Source organism: Solea senegalensis, unplaced genomic scaffold (assembly GCF_019176455.1).
Source record: "Solea senegalensis isolate Sse05_10M unplaced genomic scaffold, IFAPA_SoseM_1 scf7180000015295, whole genome shotgun sequence".
Classification (NCBI taxonomy): Eukaryota; Metazoa; Chordata; class Actinopteri; order Pleuronectiformes; family Soleidae; genus Solea; species Solea senegalensis.
The window spans coordinates 43,160-67,103 of record NW_025321287.1 but is presented as its reverse complement, the minus strand read 5'-3'; the positions used below and the strand labels follow the sequence as shown (position 1 = coordinate 67,103).

Below are 23,944 nucleotides of genomic sequence, written 5' to 3'. Positions count from 1 at the left end.
ACATTTACGTCTCATTTCCTCAAACACAAACAGTCGTCGTCGTGTTTGTAGGAAAGCGGCGCGGACGCTTTTCACTGGACAATTTCCTTTAATGGAAAAACAGCGAACACGAGCCGCCCATCAATAAACGTCTGCAATTAAATTATACGAGCCACACGCACTTAAACGGCCCGCTCCTCTGCGTCGATATCCCATTTGTTGGAAGGAAGAGGCCGGACTGTTTATCAATGCGCTCGCCCGTTCAAACGTGGTGGATTGAAAAGTGCCTCACAGGCTCCTGATTATGTGTTCATTTCCATTCATGTGCTGCTTTTAATCATCACTTCACCGCGACGTTAGGGCTCATTTGAGTCGAAGCAGGGGTGTTTCAAGAGACCCCAAGCAGAAGGGGCCCAAGCCAGACCCATCTGTACTCTTGTGTTTTAATCCAGAAGCATTAGTGCGCTTCATTATTCATAATTTGATTGAAATTAAGGAGCCTTTATCGTAAAGGGCTTCATTAAGGGGTTTCCAATTAGAGTTCAAAGTGATTTTTTTGTGCTGACTCCACTCTCAGCGCCCCCTGCTGCTGAGAACATGACGCTCACTGTCAGTGATCAGGCACAAGTTTATAAACCACTCACTCTCCCGCACCAAACCCCATAGAGAAAATCATCATTTTAAGCTCACGGGGACACAGGAGCTGCTGGTCCTCTGCTGCCTCGTGTGGTCACTTTGTGTCACTGAATTGAATCTGAACAAAGATTTTCAAAAGCCAAAGTGACAAAATCAGACATTTGAACTTAGTGATGGAGGCAGCAGTGGATCAAACACTCCTGTGTGTGTGTGTGTGTGTGATGTTAAAATCACTGATTTTCTCTATGGGCTTTGGTGTGGGAGAGTGAGTGGTTTACAAACTTCAGTTTCCTGTTGGAAAAGTCTGTCTAACAGTGAGATAAATATAGATATATAACAATATAATATAATATATCCATATTTTTCAGTATATTAAAGAGCACATATCAGTTTTCTAACTAGTATCTGACGTTTGTAAACCACTCACTCTCCCACACCAAACTCCATTGAGAAAACCATCATTTTAGAGAGACAAAGTGAGAGAAACTTCAGTTTCCTGTTGAAGAAGTCTGTCCGACAGTGAGATGAAGCTGTAAACACGTTATTAAGATGCCGAACACTGAAGCTGGAATTGATTTGATATTGTTAATGTGGCAAAAATGGGTTTTTATCGACATAAAAAGGCTGGTTCACTCTGATAAATTCATAAATGCAACACCGTGCGTGTCAGTTATGGCCAGTCACAGTCGTTTTGATCAATATTGAGATAAATTTAAGATAAATCATCGACTGAAAGCTTGAAAGCTCAGACTCTGTGACTGGACTCACACGTGACGACCACTGCTCTCCATGTTATCATCACCATGTCGTGGTGTGTCGGCTGAGCTGCAGCTCTTCTTGTTCTTCTTGTTCTTCTTGTTCTTCTTGTTCTTCTTGTTCTTCTTGTTGTTCCTGTTGTTGCTGCTGTTGTTATTGTTGTTGTTGTCGTCCTCTGCAGACATTGTGCTGAACTTTCGAACCACTTTTGTGAGCACGTCGGGTCAGGTAGTGTACGACGCCCGCTCCATCTGCGTTCACTACGTCACCACCTGGCTCTTTGTCGATCTCATTGCCGCCCTGCCCTTTGACCTGCTGTATGCTTTCAACGTCAGCGTGGTGAGTCTCCTCTGTGTGTGTGTGTGTGTGTGTGTGTGTGTGTGTGTGAAGCTGCTTAATTCCCCTCATGTCCTTGTTTATGCAAGACACAAACAAAGAAACTCCTGCCCAGGAGCAAGGAAATGGCTGAAGAGTGTGAATTAATTACATATCAAACTGTTTTTTGTTTTTTTTTTCTTAAATCAAACTGTTTTTTTTATTGTTTTTTGTTCTAAATAACCCACATGAATAATGCACAGCCACACTGGAGTTACTGCAGGTCGCATTAATCTCGTTCTGTGCTCAGAGTAAAAAATCACTACATAAGAAATTCAGACTCATTTTTTAAATTCAGATTTTTGAAAAAGCTGAATTAATAGAACCTATCTTAAGAAGATGTTTTCTGCTTTATTTTACCTTTCCTGACAGAAAACTCAAGTTTGTAAACCGCTCACTCTCCCACACCAAACCTCATAGAGAAAACCAGTGTTTTAAGCTCACAGGGACACAGGAGCTGATGGTCTACTGCTGCCTTATACAGCAAGTTTTTGTCATTTCAGTCAATCAGAACAACGTATTTCAAACACAGAATTCACCTCTTAACACATTCAAACTTAGTGATGGAGGCAGCAGTGGATCAACAACTCCTGTGTGCTGTGATGGTAAAATCACTGATTTTCTCTATGGGGTTCGGTGCAGGGAGTAAAAAGGTTTTCCAAACTTCACAACCAGCACCATGTACATGATTAAAGCTGTAAAATGTAGATTTGTATGTCATGGACACGTAGACAGAGACGCGTGTGTGTCCGTCTGTGCAGTACTTTGGCGTCCACCTGCTGAAGACAGTGCGGCTGCTGCGGTTGCTGCGGCTGCTGCAGAAGCTGGAGCGTTACTCTCAGTACAGCGCCGTGGTCCTGACGCTGCTCATGTCCATGTTCGCTCTGCTCGCACACTGGATGGCGTGCGTGTGGTACTTCATCGGACGCAGGGAGATCGAGAGTCCCGGCTCCTGGGATATCGGTGAGTAGAACTCTTAGTTCGTAGTTTTTATTTCTCAGTGCTTTTAAAGTTGAACAAACACAACCTCAGCTGAACTTCTATCCCACCAAGCAAAAAAAGAAAAGGCTGATCATAAAAACAACGAAATAAAATGATAATCTGGAGATTATCGTAGTTTAAAGGGAAACAGAGACAGGCAGGAAACGGGGTTTTAACAGTTGGTTGGTGTGTGTGTGTGTGTGTGTGTGTGTACAGTCAATATCCTGTCAGTGTCAGGGTCCGGAATTTAATTTGGTCCGATTTAGTGATTCTACAGCGACACAGTTAAGCTAAAAAGCTAAAAAGCTTCTCTGCACAGGAAATAATTTAGAATCAGATGAGCGCTGATCAGATTACAGCCTCAGTGTGATGAGCAGTGGCTGCGGTTTTTACATGAAAAATCTAAATCGGTCTCGTCTTGAATCAAACACAAGGTTTTTAATAGGATTTAATACATTAAAGTGATATTTTAGACGCTTTAGAATACGATACAATAATAAAGAAATCTGCTCTACAGTTCAGGACCATGGACAGCGACAGGGACGCTGCTGTCCGTGGTCCTGACCTTGTGTCTCCAGCTCTTCTTCTTAAACAGCTGCAGTCACAGCAGAATTTAGTTGAAAGACAAACAGATGAGAGAGGTTTTTTCTTTGTGTTTGTGAAGGAGAATAAAAAGCCCAGAAAGTTAAAGGAGAGCAGAGCTGAACTGAAAATGTTCCAGGATGTTTTTGTCTCATATTCCCACAAGACACAAGACAGTGTGTCTCGCTCAGTCTGTCTGTCTCTCTCGCTCTGCAACTGAGTGAAAAGTTGAATGTTGTTTACTGAGAAAAGAACTGACTTAGCTCCCGCGAGAAATAAACGAGAGCAGCGACGAGTGAACCCGGGTGTTTTTTTCAACTTTTCAATGTCATTTCTGCTGTTCAGTCGTATCTGTGAGGCTGTTTGTAAACAATTATCAGGATTAACTGCGACACAATACTCTATGAGGAGATAGAATCAGATTAGATGAGATTACAGTACAATACAAAACGATAAGATACGATAAAATAAGATACAATGACCTTATAATATACCTCATAATATGCGATACAATGATAAATTATGATACAATACGATAAAATAATCCAGATTAAGATACCATACTATATGATACGATAACACAAGATTGCGATACAATACAAAAAAAAGTTACGATACAGTAAGATACAATAGGATAAGATAAGAACATCAGTATAATATCTTATCATATATCGTCTGTTATTGTACCGTATCGTATAGTATCATATAGTCGTAAACTTATAGCTTAATTTACAACTAAATAGTATCATATCTTTAAAGTAAAAAGGAAAAAAGATAATAAAAACAAATCTAAAATGATCGTGAGCTGCAGTTTGTTCTGCTCTGCAGTTCAGGACCACGGACAGAGACAGGGACACTGCAGTCTGTGTCTCTGTCCGTGGTCCTGAACTCGTGTCCTGAAGCTTAAAGAGAAACAAAAATACACAACGTCATCCTCTGCTTTTGTGTTTTTCTTTGTTTTAGTGACGGAAACTTCAGAGCGGGGTTATCCATTCATTCATTCATTCATTCATTTATTTATTTAATAGAGGGAATGCAATTGTACAGAGCATGAAGCTGATCGTTATTGCTAATTTTCAACTCCAGTCACTCAAGTTGGACTTTTGTAAAATACACTATAAAAAAACAGAGCACATTCACATATCTCTCAGAACAGACTGAAGGTACGAGGTCAGGACCACGGACAGAGACAGAGACGCTGTAGTCTGTCTCTGTCCGTGGTCCTGAAGTGTAGAGCAGAACAGGGAACAGCAGGCACAAGTGTCTATAATTCTTCTTCTTAGTATTTTGTTTGTTTGTTGAAGACACAAGGTCAGGACCTCGGACAGAGACGCTGTGTGTTCTCTTTGTCTCTGTCTGAAGTGTAGAGCAGAACAGGAAACCGCACACTGTACTTCACTTTATTGTTTGTTTGATGGGAGGGACAATGCAGTTTAACGTACTGCAGCTTTTCTATGTACAATACAACTCACATTACCTGCAAAATAAAAGATTTTATGTCTGAAAAGCAGATTTTTTTACATCTAACATTCACTGTGTGACCCTCTAGAACATATACTGTGTATATTCCCATTTACTAGTGTTTTATTTATTATTTTAGCACATTATTTTGCTCCTCGTGTGTGTGTGTGTGTGTGTGTGTGTTTCCTGTCGTAGTCACTTCCACGTTTCCTCTGTGCAGCAGCAGATGAAGTTGAGTCTAATGACACAGTAATTAGGAAACTACTCAGGTGTTAAATCCTCTATAATGTTGTTGGTTTAACTGCCTGACTGTGACTCCACTGTCACTTCTGCTTATTTATGCTGACACACACACACACACACACACACACACACACACAGGTAGAGCTGTGTGTGATCTTAGAGATCAATGAATGGCTCCTCTCATGTTGTATTATTCATTCTCTCTCTCTGCTCACAAACATCCCTCCCTCCTCCTTCTTCACTTCCTACTTCCTACCTTGTCTTCTTTCCCTCCTTGCTTCCTTTCCTTTGATTTGAACCATATAATAAATGTTGTTCCTGAAGCCTGATAGGACGCTGCTGCTTTGTGTTTCTGATTTTCTGCATGTCTGTGCTCGTCCTCTCACTGAAAATGGATAGAAATGTGAATGTTGTGATGATTGAACGACTGTAAACACTCACACGTCAGGTTTTCCCAATAAAAAGCATAAAAGTAAAGGAATATTTATCCTCAGGTAGGGGCTCTTATTTTGAAAAACTGTGTCCTCTGAGCCTGTGTGTGTGTGTGTGTGTGTGTGTGTGTGTCTCTTTGTCTCAGGTTGGCTGCATGAGTTAGCCAAGCGTCTGGGTACGCCGTACTTCCTGTCAGCTCTGGTCCCGCCCACCGTGGGCAGCCTCTCGTCAAACAGCAGTGGCGGCGGCAGTGGCACTGGAGGAGGAGGAGCCAACAGCAGCCACTGGAACATGTTGGGGTCAGAGGTCATGGGTCAGGGCTCCTGGAACTCCAGCCAGTATTATGGGAACATGTCGGGGGGCGAGGCCACGGCAGTGGCGGGCGGCACAGGAGGCGGGGCGCTGGGCGGGGCGCTGGGCGGTGGCCCGTCCATGCGCAGCAGCTACGTGACGTCGCTCTACTTCGCTCTGAGCAGCTTGACCAGCGTCGGGTTCGGAAATGTGTCGGCGAACACGGACTCAGAGAAGATCTTCTCCATCTGCACCATGCTCATCGGAGGTAAGAGAACCCTTCTGTTATTCATCCATTCATACATTCATACATTCATCCACCTCAGTGTAAAATCGCTGGTTTTCTCTATGGGGTTTGGTGTGGGAGAGTGAGTGGTTTACAAACTTTTTTTCCTCGTGTCTCCTGTTTTCACTGAGCGTGAGCCTCTGGTTCTCAGCAGCAGGGGGCGCTCACATCACAGTCAGTACCTCATATAACCTCAGTTCTGTCAGAGATATGTCGACTCACAGCTGAGCACGCTGTGTTCTGTCCACTCTCTGAAAAATTTACCCTTTTACACACACAGGATAATCTGTCTTTTAACTTTTTCTCTCATAAATGAATAGAATGATGATGTCACCGTGTTTTTGGCTCGGAAACCATTTGTCGCCTTTGAGCATATTTTATTTATTTATGGTGTTTTTACATTTGTGAAAGTTTGTCTGATGTGACGTCCTCGTCCTCTTTGTTCTCTTCAGTTTCTTTGTTCTTTGTTCTGAACTCAATGTTCAGGAATAAATAAATAAGTATTTATAAAGGGGAAAAATTGCAGTTTTAAAGACGGCAGTGTTTGATCGTTCTTTGTTCTTTGCAGATCTTTAAAAAAAAACTCTAGTTCACACATGTTAATAACTCTTTTTTTCACTGCAAAACAAGCTACTTTTTATTGAGTTTATTTACTTTCATGTGCTAAAATCCAGTCTCCTACTCAAAATCACTACAGGAGAAAACTTTCAGAAAATGTTCCAAAATTATCATAATATTTTCCAACATGTTCATTCATTTTTTACAAAGTTTTCATGAAATTTAAAATAAAAAAATATTTTTAGAATAAAATTCCAGTTCTCTTAAAAAAATTCAGAAAAATGTCCAAAATTTTCATAACATTTTCCAAATAAAAAACTCAAATGATTTTTACCACCAAATGTTGACTTCATCTTGAATTGTGTCCACATTTATAAATAAAAAGGGACCATCTTTCTTCACCTATTAATATTTTACAGTCAAAAATGACTGATGACATCTTCAAATGTTGAGCTGAGTTCATCTTTAAAAAAGCTCATATGACAAAAATCTACGCCTGCTTTTGTCTATGATGTGTTTTTGACTGCAAATTAACTTTGTGTCACTTTGTAAAACCACTCACTCTCTCACACCAAAGCCCATAGAGAAAATCAGTGATTTTAACATCACACACACACACACACACACACACACACACACAGGAGTTGTTGATCCACTGCTGCCTCCATCACTAAGTTCAAATGTCAGATCTTGTAAATTCTGCATTTAAAATTCTTCATTCAGATTTATCTCAGTGACACAAAGTGACCACACGAGGCAGCAGTGGACCAGCAGCTCCTGTGTCACCGCAGCTATTATCACTCATTTTCTCTTCTCGTTGTTCCTTTCTTTTTTTTTAAAGATGAATCATTTTAAATGTAATTGACTTTTTTGTTCAACACAGACAGATACTGTCTCACCTGAAGTAATTTCTTGTTTTCTTTTTAATGAAAGCTGTCTTTGTGTGAATATGAGATCAAATGGTGTGGTTTGTTGTTTAGTGAGAGAAAGTATTTATTGAACACAAATGTTATTATTATTTCATCCAGTGAGAGAAATAATCCTCTCAAGATGATTCTTTATTGTCATTTTAGCAGCAAAACCATTTTTCGATCTTTCTTCTCAGGACTGATTAAGACAGACAGATGCATTGTGGGACAGAAGCCGGTCAGAGAACTTTAATGACCTGTGCATCATCATTAAAATCACATTTTCTTCTTCTTCTTCTTCTTCTTCTTGTTCTTCTTGTTGTTGTTGTGTGGTGCAGCGCTGATGCACGCCGTGGTGTTTGGTAACGTGACGGCCATCATCCAGAGGATGTACTCGCGCCGCTCGCTCTACCACACTCGCACCAAAGACCTGAAGGACTTCATCAGGGTCCACCGGCTGCCCAAGGCCCTGGAGCAGCGCATGCTCGAGTGTTTCCAGACCACGTGGTCCGTCAACAACGGCATCGACGTCAGTGAGGTGAGGACACAAACTGGCCTGTGTGGACACTTTAGAAGCCTGAGACATGGAGGAGACACATTTCATCTGCTATAAAATCTGCACCTGCTTATGTCCAAAATGTCTTAAGAATGTTTGTTTAGCTTTATCTCAGGAAACTGACGTTTATAAAACCACTCACTCTCCCACACCAAAGCCCATAGAGAAAATCAGTGATTTTATTGATTTTAGTGATTTTATTGATCCACTGCTGCCTCCATCACGAGGTTCAAATGTGCTATTGTGTCACTTTGGCTTTCAAAAGTCTTCATTTCTATTTATTTTCGTGACACAAAGTGACCACACGAGGCAGCAGAGGACCAGCAGCTCCTGTGTCCCCTCGAGCTATAATCACTGATTTTCTCTCTGGGCTTTGGTGTGGGAGAGTGAGTGGTTTTATAAACGTCAGTTTCCTGTTGGAAAAGTCTGTGAGACAGTGAGACAAAGACGTGAACGTGTTCTTAAGACATCGTAGACTTAAGAAGAACTTAAACGCTAAACTCCGCCCCTCGTGTCCTCAGCTGCTCAAAGATTTCCCCGACGAGCTGCGCGCCGACATCGCCATGCACCTGAACAAGGAGCTGCTCCAGCTGCCGCTGTTCGAGTCGGCCAGCAGGGGGTGCCTGCGCTCCCTGTCCCTCATCATCAAGACGTCGTTCTGCGCTCCCGGCGAGTTCCTCATACGACAGGGCGACGCCCTCCAGGCCATCTACTTCGTGTGCTCGGGGTCCATGGAGGTCCTGAAGGACAACACCGTGCTGGCCATACTGGGTGAGTCTGACGGGACGTTAAACTCGCACGTATGTGACGCGGTAACATCTTTTTGCTCCTTAAAAATCTCAGTCCTCATTAGGACCAGGTTTTGTTTTGACTTGTTTCAAAACAAAACCCGACACGACAGAGCAGAAACATCACTGCAGAGGGTGTTTCTTCAAGTGTTTGAAAGAGAATCTTTGATGAATCCTGTAAGTGTGAGTGTGTGTTTGTGTTGAGAATTCTGACTTTAAACAACAACAACAACAACAACAACAACAACAACAACAACAAACCGGGAACTAGTTCACATTCTGACTGTTGTCCCGACAACAGAGCCACAAACATCTGAGACGGAGAAGTGTGTGTGTGTGTGTGTCTCTGGAGGACGTGAGGGCGGAGTTGTGTTCCACTGAATCCTAATATAAACCAGACTGACTTGCAGACGCCGTGTGGGAGGGAAAAAAAGCAGCAAGAGTGGAGATCTGCTCCACTTTTTTCCTTTTTTTTTCTTTCTCCACCTCAGCCGTGAACATCACATGACATGTCACCACTCCCTCTCCTTTCATGAGTTCATATTCGTTAATTAACAGCCGCCGCCGTGCGTAGAATCCTCATTTACTGCGACAACTGTGACGGTCAACACGTGCGTAACAGTCAGGATTCGAGGGATAAATCGCCTCATGAAAGACAAGAAAACAACGAAGGTGACGACCAAACAGTCGTTTAAGTGTCCACACGCACATAAAACGCCGCTCATGAGGAAGATTCAGCATGAAAGTTCATTCATTAATCATTAAGATATATATTTACTGTATATATACATGTCCAGTCCACAATAAAGTAAGATTATGTGTTTGCTGCTTTATTTAATCAATCATCACACAGGAGTTGTTGATCCACTGCTGCCTCCATCACTAAGTTCTAATGTCTTATTTTGTCACTTCGGCATTTAAAGTCCTGTGTTCAGATTGACTTCAGTGACACAAAGTGACCACACGAGGCAGCAGAGGACCAGCAGCTCCTGTGTCCCCGTGAGCTAAAATCACTGATTTTCTCTATGGGGTTTGGTGTGGGAGAGTGAGTGGTTTACAAAGTTCAGTTTCCTGAACTGAACACGTTCCTGATAAACACGTTCTTCAGATATCATAGACTTAAACTGATTTTATCACACAATTCCTTTGTTAAGAGGCTGAAGTCTGTTTTTACAACATGTTCAAAATGGTAAAAAAGGAATTGTAAATTGAGTGTTCGGACAAATTGTTGCACCTGTGACAGCACGGTCGTCTCTGTCGTCGCCTGCTGTTTCACGGGGGCTGGAATCTAATTTCCTCTCATCGTCGCGCTTCACAGCCTCTGCATCATTAATCCCACAAAGTGGACTGAGCTGCACCGAGCTGTGGTTGAGACACGGGGACAGAGAGAGACATGGGGACAGACAGAAAGTCAGTTTGTGGAAAGGTCGAGGGTCGTATTAATGGTTTGTACCTGTGTGGGTGTGTGTCTTTGTACGTGTGTGTGTGTGTGTATAGATCCGTCTTCAAATGTCAACCCTCAGGCTCATGTTTGATTTTCAATCTCACACACACACACACACACAGCTATTGATGAAATGCAGTGCTGCGCTGGTATTAATAATAAATACATTTGTACATTATTTAAACAGCGTGATTATGAATGCTGACGTGTGGGCGGAGCCGAGAGTCATGCAGCGCTCAGGAAGTTTCCCTGTGGCTCGGCCCAAACACCACACTGACAGAACTGCAGAGAACACAAGGTACAAGAGGAGGCAGTCCAAAACATCACAGGAAACACAAGAAAACATTACAGAAAACATAAGAAAACATCACAGGAAACACAAGAGAACATCACAGGAAACACAAGAAAACATCACAGGAAACACAAGGAAACATAAAGAAAACATCACAAGCAAGAGAACATCACAGGAAACACAAGAAAACATAAGAAAACATCAGGAAACACAAGAAAACATCACAGGAAACACTAGAAAACATCACAGGAAACACAGGCAAGAAACATCACAAAACACAAGAAAACATCACAGGAAACACAAGAAAACACAAGAAAACATCACAGGAAACACAAGAAAACATTACAGGAAACACAAGAAAACACAAGAAAACATCACAGGAAACACAAGAAAACACAAGAAAACATCACAGGAAACACAAGAAAACACAAGAAAACATCACAGAAACACAAGAAAACATCACAGGAAACACAAGTAACAACGGCAACGGGGACATACTGGTAAAAGTGGAGTGTTCCAGTTGTAGTAGGAAGTTGGAATTTCAGGATTTCAGATTCCGAACTCAGGACAGACAAACCAGTCGGGCCCAACGTTACTTTAGTGTCCCAGTTTCAGGGGCGGGTGCGCCATTGCTCACCATTTGCTCACCCAGCTGTTCAGCTTCAGGAATCAGACTCAGAGTTTTTCCCTCATGCCAAATCTGAGGCTCTGTAATGAGGAACTGAAAACATCTGAGACGTTGATAAAAACAAACGACTTTCATACTTTCTACTGTGACTATTTTTAATCTGTCATCCTGAGCTGCTGCCTGTCATGTATGTGTGTGTGTGTAGATAAATAAAAATAATAAAGACGCTGTGTAGAAACAGACGTTGTTTTCTTGTGAGGAGCCAAATGAAGCGACACAGATCGGGGGATGGGGGGGGGCTTAGGAGGAGGAGGATGGTTTGAAGAAGATAACAGGATGTGGAGGTGGTGAGGTTCAGAGGAGGACGGCCGCATCCAATAACTGCTGTTGCTCACGTGGTGTTTCCTCCCAAGCTTTTCCTCCCCCTTCCTCCCCCTCCTCTCACCCCAGTTCCCCTGAACTAGTCTTCTCCCGTCTTTCTCCGCCACCACGCTGTGTCTCTCTGCTTCCTCATCTTCACATTTTCTCCATCACCCATTTTATATCCCTGTGCTTCACCCTGCCCTCCCTCCCTCCATCTTGTCATCTCTGCTCCCTTTACTTCTTTCCTTTCCTCTCTCCTCAGTAGCTCCTCAAACCGAACACTGCAGACAAACCTCTTAAATGAATCTTGAACTTCACAGACGGTGTCGTTTTTTTCATGTGTCCCTGCTCTGTGTGCTGGATTAAAACAGAAGTGTGGTTATATGAGGTCGTGGTTCATTATCAGACTGTGAAAACATTGGTTTCCAGCAAGGACGCAAGTGAGAAACTGATTTTAGCCAATTAAGAAAAGGCTCAGCAAAGAGAATCTTCATATATTTACAGCTACATTTCACTATTTATAGACTAGAAATGGAAGTTTGTGTTTTTGTGCTTTGTTTTGTCTCCTCACACCAAACCTCATAGAGAAAACTAGTGATTTTAACATCACAGCACACAAGAGTTGTTGATCCCCTGCTGCCTCCATCACTACGTTCAAATGTGTTCATTTGTAAATTCGGCATTTGAAATTCTTTGTCCTGATTGACCTCAGTGACACAAAGTGACCACACGAGGCAGCAGAGGACCAGCAGCTCCTGTGTCTCTGTGAGTTAAAATCACTGATTTTCTCTATGAGGTTTGGTGTGAGAGAGTGAGTGGTTTACAGACTACGGTTTCCTGTTGGACAAGTCTGTCTCACAGTGAGATTAAGACGTGAATGTGTTCCACACTCTGAACACAAGAATAATCCTGCAAGAGGAAAAGAGACAGAACTGAGTCTCACTGCAGAGACGCAGGAGACGTCTGTTAATCTCATAAATGTCCACCTATGTGTTTGGATTAGTAATTTTAAAAAAATAGATACTGGATTATCTGTTTGAATGTAGGGACTGCTAAAATTTCAAAGTCCTTAATCTCAGTTTGTAGTTCTTAATTTTAGTTAAAATGTCTTTATCAAAGTTCAAAATTATTAATCCCAGTATAGAGGTCTTAATCTCAGATTGTACTTTTTAACCACAGTTCAAATTTCTCAATCTCACTTAGAGGTTTTTAATCTTAGTCAATAGTTGGGTTTTTTCCTCAAAAATCCCTAATCTCAATTTGTAGTTTTAAACCACGGTTGGAAGTTCTTAATCTCAGTAAATTCTTTATAATAGTCAAAAGTTTTTAATCTCAGTTCAAAATTCCCAACCACGATTTGTAGTTCTAAATCTTAATTTGAAATTCTTAATCTCAGTAAATTCTTTATAATAGTCAAAAGTTTTTAATCTCAGTTCAAAATTCCCAACCACGATTTGTAGTTCTAAATCTTAATTTGAAATTCTTAATCTCAATCCATAGTTCTTAATATCAGTTCATACATCTTAATCTCAGATTTTAGTTCTTAATCTCAGTTTGAAATTCTTAATCTCAGATTTTAGTTCTTAATCTCAGTTTGAAGGCCTCCTTTGTTCTCACTCTCATTCTTTAAACCTTGTCCTCTCTCTTAATCCCTCAGCATGTTTGATGTTCAGAACATCTTCCTCTCGTTCCCTCGGGTTCTGAAAACAAGTGAAAATAAACTGGATGTGATCATGTCTTTCTCTTACATCTGCTCCTCCTCCTCCTCCTCAGGTAAAGGAGATCTTATTGGCTCCGACTCCCTGACGAAGGAGCAGGTGATCAAGACCAACGCCAACGTCAAGGCGCTGACCTACTGTGACCTGCAGTACATCAGTCTGAAGGGTCTGCGTGAGGTCCTGCGTCTCTACCCCGAGTACGCCCAGAAGTTCATCAGCGAGATCCAACACGACCTCACGTACAACCTGAGGGAAGGTCACAGAGCCGACGTGAGTCTTTCCTGAAACCACTCACTCTCCCACACCAAAGACCACAGAGGAAATCAGTGATTTCAACATCACAGCACACATCTGCTGCTGCTGCTGCTGCTGCTGCTGCTGCTGCTGCTGCTGCTGCTGCTGCCTCCATCACTAACTTCAAATGTCTTATATTGTAAAAATCAGTGACACAAAGTGACCACACGAGGCAGCAGAGGACCAGCAGCGGTTTGCGGTTTACAAACTTCTAAAGTTCTGGCACACAGAAGAAGAAGAAGAATTAGATTTTATGTTCTTTTCTCTCTGGATAAAATCTAAATATATGCAAAGAAATATGATTTGTTTTTGTCTGGTGCTGCGTCTGTGGCTGGAGCAGCAGCAGCAGCAGCAGGGACAGACAGAGACAGACAGAGACAGAGACAGAGACACGGGGACAGGAATAGCTCAGTGCTGCTGTTTGAAGTTGCCCTGCTGCTAAAAATAGAGTGCGGGGGAAGCACGGTCTCTCCCTGACTGGCTGCTTCCCCCTCAGCTGCTGCTAAGATTGGATCCTGCCTGATATAAATAGCTCAGTCAGCCGAGGAGCAGAAAAGAGGAGGAGGAGGAGGAGAGATGAAGGAGGGAGGAGAAGGAGGAGGAGGAGGGATCTCAGCTCTCATCTAATTTCCCAGCTGCTTTCTCTCATATACACGAGTCCTTCTCTGCCACTGCAGTGGTGTTTGACTCTGCAGGGCACGTGTGTGAGCGGGGTGTTAAAGTCAGACTGTGTGTGTTCATGTTCATGTATCCTTGTGAGGACCAAACAGAGGACATTTTGTGAAAGTGTCCTCTGTTTTCTGCTCCTCACAATCATTTAAAATGGCTGTTTATGAGTTGAGACCTGGTTTTAACATTACAATATGGTTAGAGTTTTAGATGAGTGTCCTCACAAATAATGCTTGACAAGAATGTGTGTGTATGAAGTATAGTAGTAGTGTTAGTGTGGATTTTACAGCAGGGTTAGTGTGGATTTCACAGCAGGGTTAGTGTGGATTTTACAGCAGGGTTAGTGTGGATTTCAGCAGGGTTAGTGTGGATTTTACAGTAGGGTTAGTGTGGATTTTACAGCATGGTTCACAGCAGGGTTAGTGTGGATTTTACAGCAGGGTTAGTGTGGATTTCTGGGGTTGTGGATTTCACAGCTGGGTTAGTGTGGATTTCACAGCTGGGTTAGTGTGGATTTCACAGCAGGGTTAGTGTGGATTTCACAGCAGGGTTAGTGTGGATTTTAGGGTTAGTGTGGATTTTAGCAGGGTTAGTGTGGATTTCACAGCAGGGTTAGTGTGGATTTTACAGCAGGGTTGGTGTGGATTTCACAGCAGGGTTAGTGTGGATTTTACAGCAGGGTTAGTGTGGATTTTCTGCCTTAAACAAACAACAATGTGGATGTTGTCTTTAATCAGCAGCTTGTTATGAAGACAAACTGTGTGAGACACGTCCTCGTACTGTTCATATTTACTGTGCATGGTTTAAATTAAGAACGGCTGCTCCTTCTTCTTCTTCTTCTTTGAGCCTCACATATGATGATAGTTATTTTACGGACATTTACTCCCCAGACCTGCCTGTCTCCATGACAACAGCAGTGGTGTCATTCTTATTTTCCATACGTTGTGATGGTTAAGGTTTGGATGAGACCTGGTTCACACCTGAATGTTAGTGTGAGACGTGTTTTTCTGCCGTCTCATGTATTTTTCAAACATCCCCTCACTGTCATGGCTGAGACTCCGGCCGAGTCTGGATACATAATATAGCATAAATATTAAAAATTATTTTTCTCTCCGTGTGTGAATAAACAAAAGTCACATGGTCTTTTTGCTTCTTTCAGAGATAAATCAGTAAAGTGAGCAGAGACGTGTGAGAGGCTGAGGATGAATGTTTTATTTATGTGTGGACGATTTATGAACCGCTGCACGTCCTGACTGTATATATCAGGTCTGAGGAGCACGTGTGTGTGTGTGTGTGTGCCTTTATTTATATGTTTGTGAGGACATTCTGTCCACGCCTCACATCTTTAAAGGGCTTTTTCAGAGTTAAGGCACTTAGTTGTGATGGTTAAGGTTAGATTAAGGGGTTAGGGAATGCATTATGTCTATGACGTGTCCTCACTAAGGTATGAAAACAAGTGTGTGTGTGTGTGAGCCATAAGCCTGCAGGAAAACAAACTAACACTCAGAGAATCAATCTCCAGAGGAAGAATGTGTTCACTTTGTGGAATAAATAAACAATATGAGGCTGTTTTCAGCGTCGCCCCCTGCTGACTCTCACTCACTCTCAACCCTGATCATTTCTTTACCTGAAGACTTTTCCAGAATCACAGCCAAACAAAAACAATCAAACAAAGTGAGACTGGACCACGTTAGTGTGGATTTTACGGCTGTTAGTGTGGATTTTACAGCTGTGTTAGTGTGGATTTTACAGCTGTGTTAGTGTGGATTTTTCAGCTGTGTTAGTGTGGATTTTACAGCTGTGTTAGTGTGGATTTTTCAGCTGTGTTAGTGTGGATTTTACAGCTGTGTTAGTGTGGGCAGCTGTGTTAGTGTGGATTTTACAGCTGTGTTAGTGTGGATTTTACAGCTGTGTTAGTGTGGATTTTACAGCTGTGTTTGTGTGGATTTTACAGCTGTGTTTGTGTGGATTTTACAGAATGAATCTTTTCAGTTTGAAAACTAAGGCTGAATTTTAGTCTGGACAAGACTTTTGAAAATGAAAACATTTCTTTTCCTGATTGTCCCTTATCCGCCACAAATCAAAGCTTGTTGAAGATAAACAAAACAATCGACAGATGAATTGATTATGAAAACAATCGTTAGTTGCATCCCTGATATCAATGTGTCACACACACACACACACATTAACAAACAGAACACTGTGTTTACTCCTGTTTCACACAGCTGAACATACATCTGCTTACTGTACATGTGTGTTTTGCACATGCTGTCTCTCACACACACACACACACACACGTGGCAGGACACACTTACCACCATCACCGTCTCTCCTCCCCCGCATCACTGACTGATTCTTGTATTTTTTTGCCTCAGGAGCTGCAAGAGCTAAGATTAGAAACAGTCGAGCTAAAAATACATTACATTGCCCCCGGGACGTGGGCGGGGGGAGGGAGGAGAATGCTGAGCAGGCAGAAAGAACGAAAGCGAGAGAGGTTTGATTAAATGGAGGGAGCAGAGGCGTCTATATGATGAGATGCAGTCATCGGCCTCTGTGTGTGTGTGTGTGTGTGTGTGTGTGTGTGTGTGTGTGTGTGTGCGTGCGTGCGTGTGCGTGCGTGTGTGTGTGAAACATGACTTTATCCACACGTATGAGCAGAGGAACGACAAATGTACAGAGAAACATCATCAGCTCCTGTTTTCATTCATTTATTTGTTAGTTTAATAGAAGCAGCAGAGATTGGATTGTAATGAGTGTCGACGTGTAAAAATATGCCAGATTATTTTAAATTCAAGATCACACAGTGTCACCAAATGTCGTACATGCGACGACTTGGTAAAAATGTACGAATGAGCGTGGTTTGGTGTGAAGAGCATATTGAATCTAAAGGACTTTGTTATTCAGCGTGTAAATTAATAGCAAATTCAAAAGACTAAACAAACACGGAAACTCACGATATTTACAGATGAAAGTGGTTTGGTGAGTGGGCGTGGCTAAATGATGTTATCATCATCTGTTATTTCAGTCTAAATGAGCCTCGTGTGGTCACTTTGTGTCACTGAGGTCAATCTGAACAAAGATGTTCAAATGCCAAAGTCACAAAATAAGACATTTGAACTTAGTGATGGAGGCAGCAGTGGATCAACAGCTCCTGTGTGTGTGTGTGTGTGTGTGTGTGTGTGTGTGATGTTAAAATCACTGATTTTCTCTATGAGCTTTGGTGTGAGAGTGAGGAGTCTGGAAGTTTCAGTGATTCAGCATCAACATGAATTATTCACCTCATCAGCAGCATAGCATAGGAGCATAGACTGTGTGTGTGTGTGTGTGTGTGTGTGTGTGTGTGTGTGTGTGTGTGTGTGTGTGTGTGTGTGTTGTGAATGTTGCATGAGAAAATGATGAAACAAATGAAAGAAGACATTTGAATAAACCATAAATATAATAACACTTTCTCATCTGTGATCACTGGAGGGGAAAGTTAGGGACGTGTCTCCGACTCCTGTAACGTCTCATCTGTTATTTCAGTCTAAATGTGACACTGAACGGTTTGTACAAATGATGACTATTTCACTGCAAACAAACGTCCCATAAACATATCAAGGCAATGTTTCATTTTTAGAAGAAAAAGTACCACTATTTTTAATGATGTTAATAATAATAATAATAATAATAATAATAATAATTACTGTCACAGCAACACTAAAAAATGAAATGCAAAATGATGAATAAATAAATAACAATCATTAGCTCACTGTCTCCTGAGACGCTCAGTTGACAATGTTTACTGGCAGAAACAGTTATTTATATTATTGTCTTTGTCTGCCACCTGCTGGTGCAAACGTGTCACTACATCCCAGACTGTGAAACCATCATCAGAGCAGCACAAATGTAACTATCAAATACACAAACTTGTATATTATTAATAAATAAAGACATAAAAGAGGTCATCAATAAAAAAAACTAAACTTGAGCTTCCAAGTGTCAACAAAAATAAAGTTTCATTGCTTTTCTGAGCATGAAAATCTGAATAGCCTCTAATAAAATACACAACAAATAATCTGCACGTGTGCTGCAACATGATGTTATATATGTGTTTATTTGGCAAATATTAAATATAGTAACTATAAGTATATAATCATTTTTATATGTACTTAATGCAAGCATCTTGTTTTACAGAGGTGGCCATCTTGTGCTGCCATGTTCCTACAGTGGCCCTGTATGGACAAACAAGCACAAGCTTACAACACAAACACAAATGTCCTTTCTGGTCTGTGAAGGCCACCGTAGTTCCACAATATCACTGCCACCATACAAAGAGTGCTACTTCTTTATCGTTAATAGCACTGGGATTTTATCGCATTCCAGTGGATAAGTTGGAAAAAAACAAACTTATCTCTGGCTTTGTTTGCAATACCAGATGATTACAACTCTCTACGGTGTATTTGTTTTTGTGCACAAACATCGTAGAAACGCGTCTATGATAAAAACTCTGTACGACTGATTTACTGTGAAACAAACCCAGTAACAGGTCGGTGAGGAAAAGTCCGATGAAACACACCAACGCTAACAACGACTCTCTGTCTCCCTCAGGTGGACTGGGAGAGTAATGGCGGCCTGGTGAAGAAGCTGCCATCGATCCGCGAGGACGAGGAGGGCGACGAGGAGCAGAACCCGGGCTATCGCGCCCCTCGCTCTCCGCTGCGGCTCAGCAGAGGCATCAGCTCGCCCGTCCGGTCGCCTCTGCTGCCGCCGCGACCGTTCCGCGCTCCCTCAGAACTGTCGCTCCGCCCCACGACGCTGCAGATCCCGGTGGTGAGCTTCTGCGGCGCGCCGCCCGAACTCAGCCCCAGGTAAAAACACACAGTGACTTACATTCATTTCCTGCAGAGTGCTAATTGCCTAACCTCAACCCTAACCCTAAAACCAGGTCTTAACCCTGAAAAAAGCCCTTTAAAGTTGTGAGGAACAGAAAGTGTCCCCACAAAGATATAAAAACAAATAACACACACACAGACAGAGTAAACGACTGTGAACCATAACCAGAGAGAATATGGAGATGAGACGAAGCAGCCTGATGCTGCGGCCTAGGTGTTGGGTTGTCATGGCAACCGGCAGAGCACAGCGCTGCTGCTGCTGCTGCTGCTGCTGCTGCTGCTGCTGGTGGAAGGTATAAAGATTTTCACACCACTGTGTGCAGAGTAAACATGTGCAGAGATTAATAACAGGCAATCGGCTGTGCAGTGGTGTGTGTGTGAGTGAGTGAGTGAGTGAGACGACAAACTGCTGACAGAGCCTTATCACTAATCTTAACCATAACTAGTTAATGACTAACCCTAACCTTAACCTAGCCACAATTCAAATCTTATCCCTAAACTTAACCAGTTCCTGTAGAAATGAGGTTCTGCCTCACTAAGACCAGGTTTTAGTCTCCACGAGGACTGCTGGTCCTGACAAGGTTGGTGTTTATACACGGTCCTTAAGAGGCGACTAAAACAGGTACTCACAAAAGCACATATACCTATTTTTGCACAGCTGCATTAGTGAGGACACTGAAAAATATGGGACAGAAAGTGTATACACACAAGTACACACACACACACACACACACACACAGGTTTGCACTGCTACTCTTGTTAGGACTTCCATTCATTTTGTCAATCCAAACAAAACCTCGTCCCTTTATTAGTTGTTGAAACTGAGTCAACCTTTTTTGTGAGTCGAGAATGCTGAGTCATCAATTTCCAACTACTGTTTTCATTTTTAATTAGTTGGAAATGATGAGTCAGCAATTTGTCTGATCCCATTGTTTACCAAATCCTAACCACAATTAAAATTCCCGTTGAGAATGCTGAGTCATCAATTTCATGATCGATTTCCTTGTTGCCTTTATGACTTGGCCACCAGTTCCAATGAGGTTCTGCCTCATTAGAACCAGTTTTTGGTCTCCACAAGTTAGGACGATTGGTCCTGACAAGGTCGGTGTTTGAACACGGTCCTTAAGAGACAACAAAAACACACACACACTTGTTTTCACACAGCTGCATTAGTGAGGAAACTCAAAAATATGGGACGATAAGTGAGGACCAACCAAAATACCCTGAGTCAGCAATTTCCAACTATTGCTTCAGTTTGTAAATTAGTTGGGATTGCTAAGTCATGATTTTCCTTTGATGACTAACCCTATCACCTAAATCCTACTTTAACAAATTTGCTTTAGATATGAGGTTCTGCCTCATTAGGACCAGGTCTTGGTCTCCTTGAGGACTACAGTTTAAACCCCGCCCCTCTTCACAGATTCGTGGACGGCATTGAGACAGAGACGAGTTCCACGTCGACGCAGAAGTTTGAGTTCAGCCCCAGTCTGTCACCTGTGGCTCCGCCCTCTCCGTATCCAGGTAACACACGTGACCTCACACACACACACACACACACACACACACACACACACAGACACAGCCTGGAGGATTAATGTGTGTATGTGTGTTGGTTGCAGGGAGTCGTGAGCACTTGGAGATCAAACACAGTGTGTCCAAACTGACCGAGGAGGTGAGTGTTTATTAGCGTTTATTATATTTACAGTATGTGTTAATCTGAAAATAAATAATCTAATCTAACTAATCTAAGGTGTGTGTGTGTGTGTGTAAGGTTTAAAGGTTTTGACTTGAGTTTACATGACCCTGCATTTATGAAAAAGGTCTATTTGTAATGCTGACTCAGCAATTTCCAACTACTGCACTCCTGTTTTCTTTGTGAGTTGGGAATAATGACTCAGCAATTAATAGTTATTGTTTTCCCGTTGTGTTTTGTTTTATTTAGGAATGCTGAGTCAGTGATTTACAACAACCTTTTTCATGTATTTTTATTAATTAGGTGGCAATGCTGACTCAGCTATTTCTAAATAGTTTCTTTCATACTTTCTTTGTTAATTGGGAATAATGAGTCAGCAAATTAAAATGATAAATATTCCCATTTTCACCCTTTCGCTCTCCCCACCCCCTGCCCCGCCCCCCCATCTGCCCCTCCCCCCGTCTCTGTGTGTCCTGTCCTGACTCAGATGAACAGTCTCTCTAAACAAGTGTGCAGACTCAGTCAGGAGCTGCAGGAGATGACGCTCCTCCTTAAGCCCCTCCTCCAAACAGCGGCACAGCCAATCCTGATGACCATGGTGCCAAATCTAACCCCGCCCCCCAGCAGCGCCGGCCAGCTGTCGACGAGCGCCTCCCTCACGACGGCATGTCCCGCGCAGAGAGCGGATGCTCGGTCTCTGTTGGACAGTGGAGACAGCGAGACGATGGACTTGCCGCGGTGTCTTCTGCCGACGCCACACGCCACAACGGCCTTTCACTCGTCGGCGTCGCAGCCGTGCGGTCACATCCAGATCTCTGTGACCTCTGACCTCCTCTTAGCTGAAGACAAACTCCCTGACGGGTCCTCGGAGACACGGAGCGTCCACGTGTCCTCCAGTAACGGCGCCTGTCCTCTGCAGGACACGCCTCCCCCGCCCTCTCACACGCCCTCACCCTCTCTCTCCTTCTCCATGTCTCTCTCGTCCTCACCCTCTCTGTCCCCCTGTCAGGGTCCTCACCCATCCAGACCTGCCAGCTGTGTCAGCCGAGGCCTGCTCCCGCCTCCTCCCTCCCAGGACACGCCTCCGCCGCAGTCGTCCGCCCACTGCTCGGCCCCGCCCTCGCTCTCCTCCTCCCCCGGGGACCAGCGGCTCAGGCCGTCCCCCTCCTCCACCCCCGTCCCCTCCTCGTCGCTGTCTCTGGACTTTAACTCGAGGACGCCGCGGGCGGACGCCGCCTGGTGCGCGTCACAGCGCCGCCACCAGGACACCAGAGTCGGTGAGCGACCGCAGGAGCTGGAGATGCACGAGTGGGGGCAGCAGGTGAAGGAGGGGCGGTCCTCCACCGAGAACATCAGCTTCATCGATGAAGAGGAGCCGGCGTTATGAATGAATGAGTGAATGAATGAATGCATGAGGGGGGGGAAAACACAGTAGCAGGGGACGGAAGAGGCGGGCCCAGCTTCACGCAGGAAGTGCTCAGAGGAGAAACACCTGTGCGGTCTGAGACACGGTGCCACCTGGTGGTGCGACGGTGTGACGAGGAAACACAGCACAAACTGTCGAACACAAAAAAACAGCATCACAGCTTCTTTTAAAAAAAACCCACTTCCATTCATCGCTGGAGCCGAAACAAGCTCCGCCCACTTACACCAAACTCATACTTTATCTCTTTTTAGACCAGTCAGGATTTTCCCCGCCTCTTTAAAGGGCTGGTACACACGTCTTTAAGCACAGCACAGGATCTGAACGACGGTGCGTTTCTTTTGTAGTCGGAATTTTCCAGAGTTACGAACTGTGAGGTCGTACAGGTCCAAACACTGAGAATTTCACTTTTAACGTTATGTACATTTACAATGAGTTGTAGACAGAAGTCGGGATTTGCCGAGTTACGAGTCTGGAAGATTTAACTGGAACGTGACCTCGGGTTGGAAAGGCGGAGCAACTTCACAAACCCTGACACACAGGATTACAAAATGGCTTATGGTTAATCGTAAAAACACTCTACTATACTTTTACCATTCATTTGAATCAGTCGTACACATATGGTGTGTTCCATTTGTTGTCAGAACTCGGATTTCCAACTCAGACCGTATTTGTTAGCATTGGTATTGCTAACCATGACTAATCTAAGATATTAGATTTTCAGCAACTCAACTGGAACCCGGTGAAGTATTTTTTTATTTTTTAACCGTGGACGTGTTGCGACGCCACATTTCCGTGACCAAAATACCAAATAGAGCTCTTTCGACTCTTTTATCGCAGAGCTCTTTCATCGACTCTTTTATCGCAGAGCTCTTTATCGACTCCTTTATCGTAGAGCTCTTTCATCGACTCTTTTATCGCAGAGCTCTTTCATCGACTCTTTTATCGCAGAGCTCTTTATCGACTCCTTTATCGTAGAGCTCTTTCATCGACTCTTTTATCGCAGAGCTTTATCGCAGAGCTCTTTCATCGACTCCCTTTTCGCAGAGCTCTTTCATCGACTCCTTTATCGCAGAGCTCTTTTATCGTAGAGCTCTTTCATCGACTCTTTTATCGCCAAGCTCTTTTATCGTCAAGCTCTTTTATCGCCAAGCTCTTCATCGACTCTTTTATCGCAGAGCTCTTTATCGACTCTTTTATCGACAAGATCGTGACTATACATTTGCGTTTGTTTTTTTTCCCCCGACTTCTAAACTGGAGTGCAGTGAACTCTGAGGTGACGTCACTCCCAGTTCTGACTTCCGATGTGAATGGAACGCACCATGGTGAACGTGAACTCTACGTTCGGTCTCAGTCGTACGTATCAGATCAGGTCGTAACGATTTCCTTATTTTATTTGGATGTTTTTAAAGGGTTAGTTCAGTTAAAATTCGGATTTTACGAGGTTCTGCTCTGAGAACCAGCCTGAGACACGGGACCTCAATAATACCCATAAAATCTACGTCAGCGTTAAGTCTACATTGTCTTCAGAACATGTTTCACGTCTTTATTTCACTGTGAGACAGACTTTTCCAACAGGAAACTGAAGTTTGTAAACCACTCACTCTCCCACACCAAACCTTATAGAGAAAATCAGTGATTTTAGCTGCGAGGACACAGGAGCTGCTGGTCCTCTGCTGCCTCATGTGGTCACTTTGTGTCACTGAGGTTAATCTGA

General features: G+C 43.1%; 1 protein-coding gene across 1 annotated transcript in view; it reads left to right on the top strand.

Annotated features, from left to right (window-relative positions):
- Positions 1 to 23,236, top strand: part of kcnh3 (potassium voltage-gated channel, subfamily H (eag-related), member 3) — a 75,206-nt gene extending 51,970 nt beyond the window's left edge. The window contains exons 6-15 of the mRNA XM_044017324.1: positions 1,553 to 1,710; positions 2,508 to 2,709; positions 5,591 to 6,004; positions 7,827 to 8,026; positions 8,566 to 8,815; positions 13,333 to 13,547; positions 18,828 to 19,087; positions 20,532 to 20,632; positions 20,731 to 20,783; positions 21,292 to 23,236. Coding sequence (XP_043873259.1) covers positions 1,553 to 1,710; positions 2,508 to 2,709; positions 5,591 to 6,004; positions 7,827 to 8,026; positions 8,566 to 8,815; positions 13,333 to 13,547; positions 18,828 to 19,087; positions 20,532 to 20,632; positions 20,731 to 20,783; positions 21,292 to 22,191 — 2,753 coding nt within the window. The 3' untranslated portion in view covers positions 22,192 to 23,236. The remainder of the gene's footprint in view (positions 1 to 1,552; positions 1,711 to 2,507; positions 2,710 to 5,590; positions 6,005 to 7,826; positions 8,027 to 8,565; positions 8,816 to 13,332; positions 13,548 to 18,827; positions 19,088 to 20,531; positions 20,633 to 20,730; positions 20,784 to 21,291) is intronic.
- Positions 23,237 to 23,944: the final 708 nt, after the last annotated feature.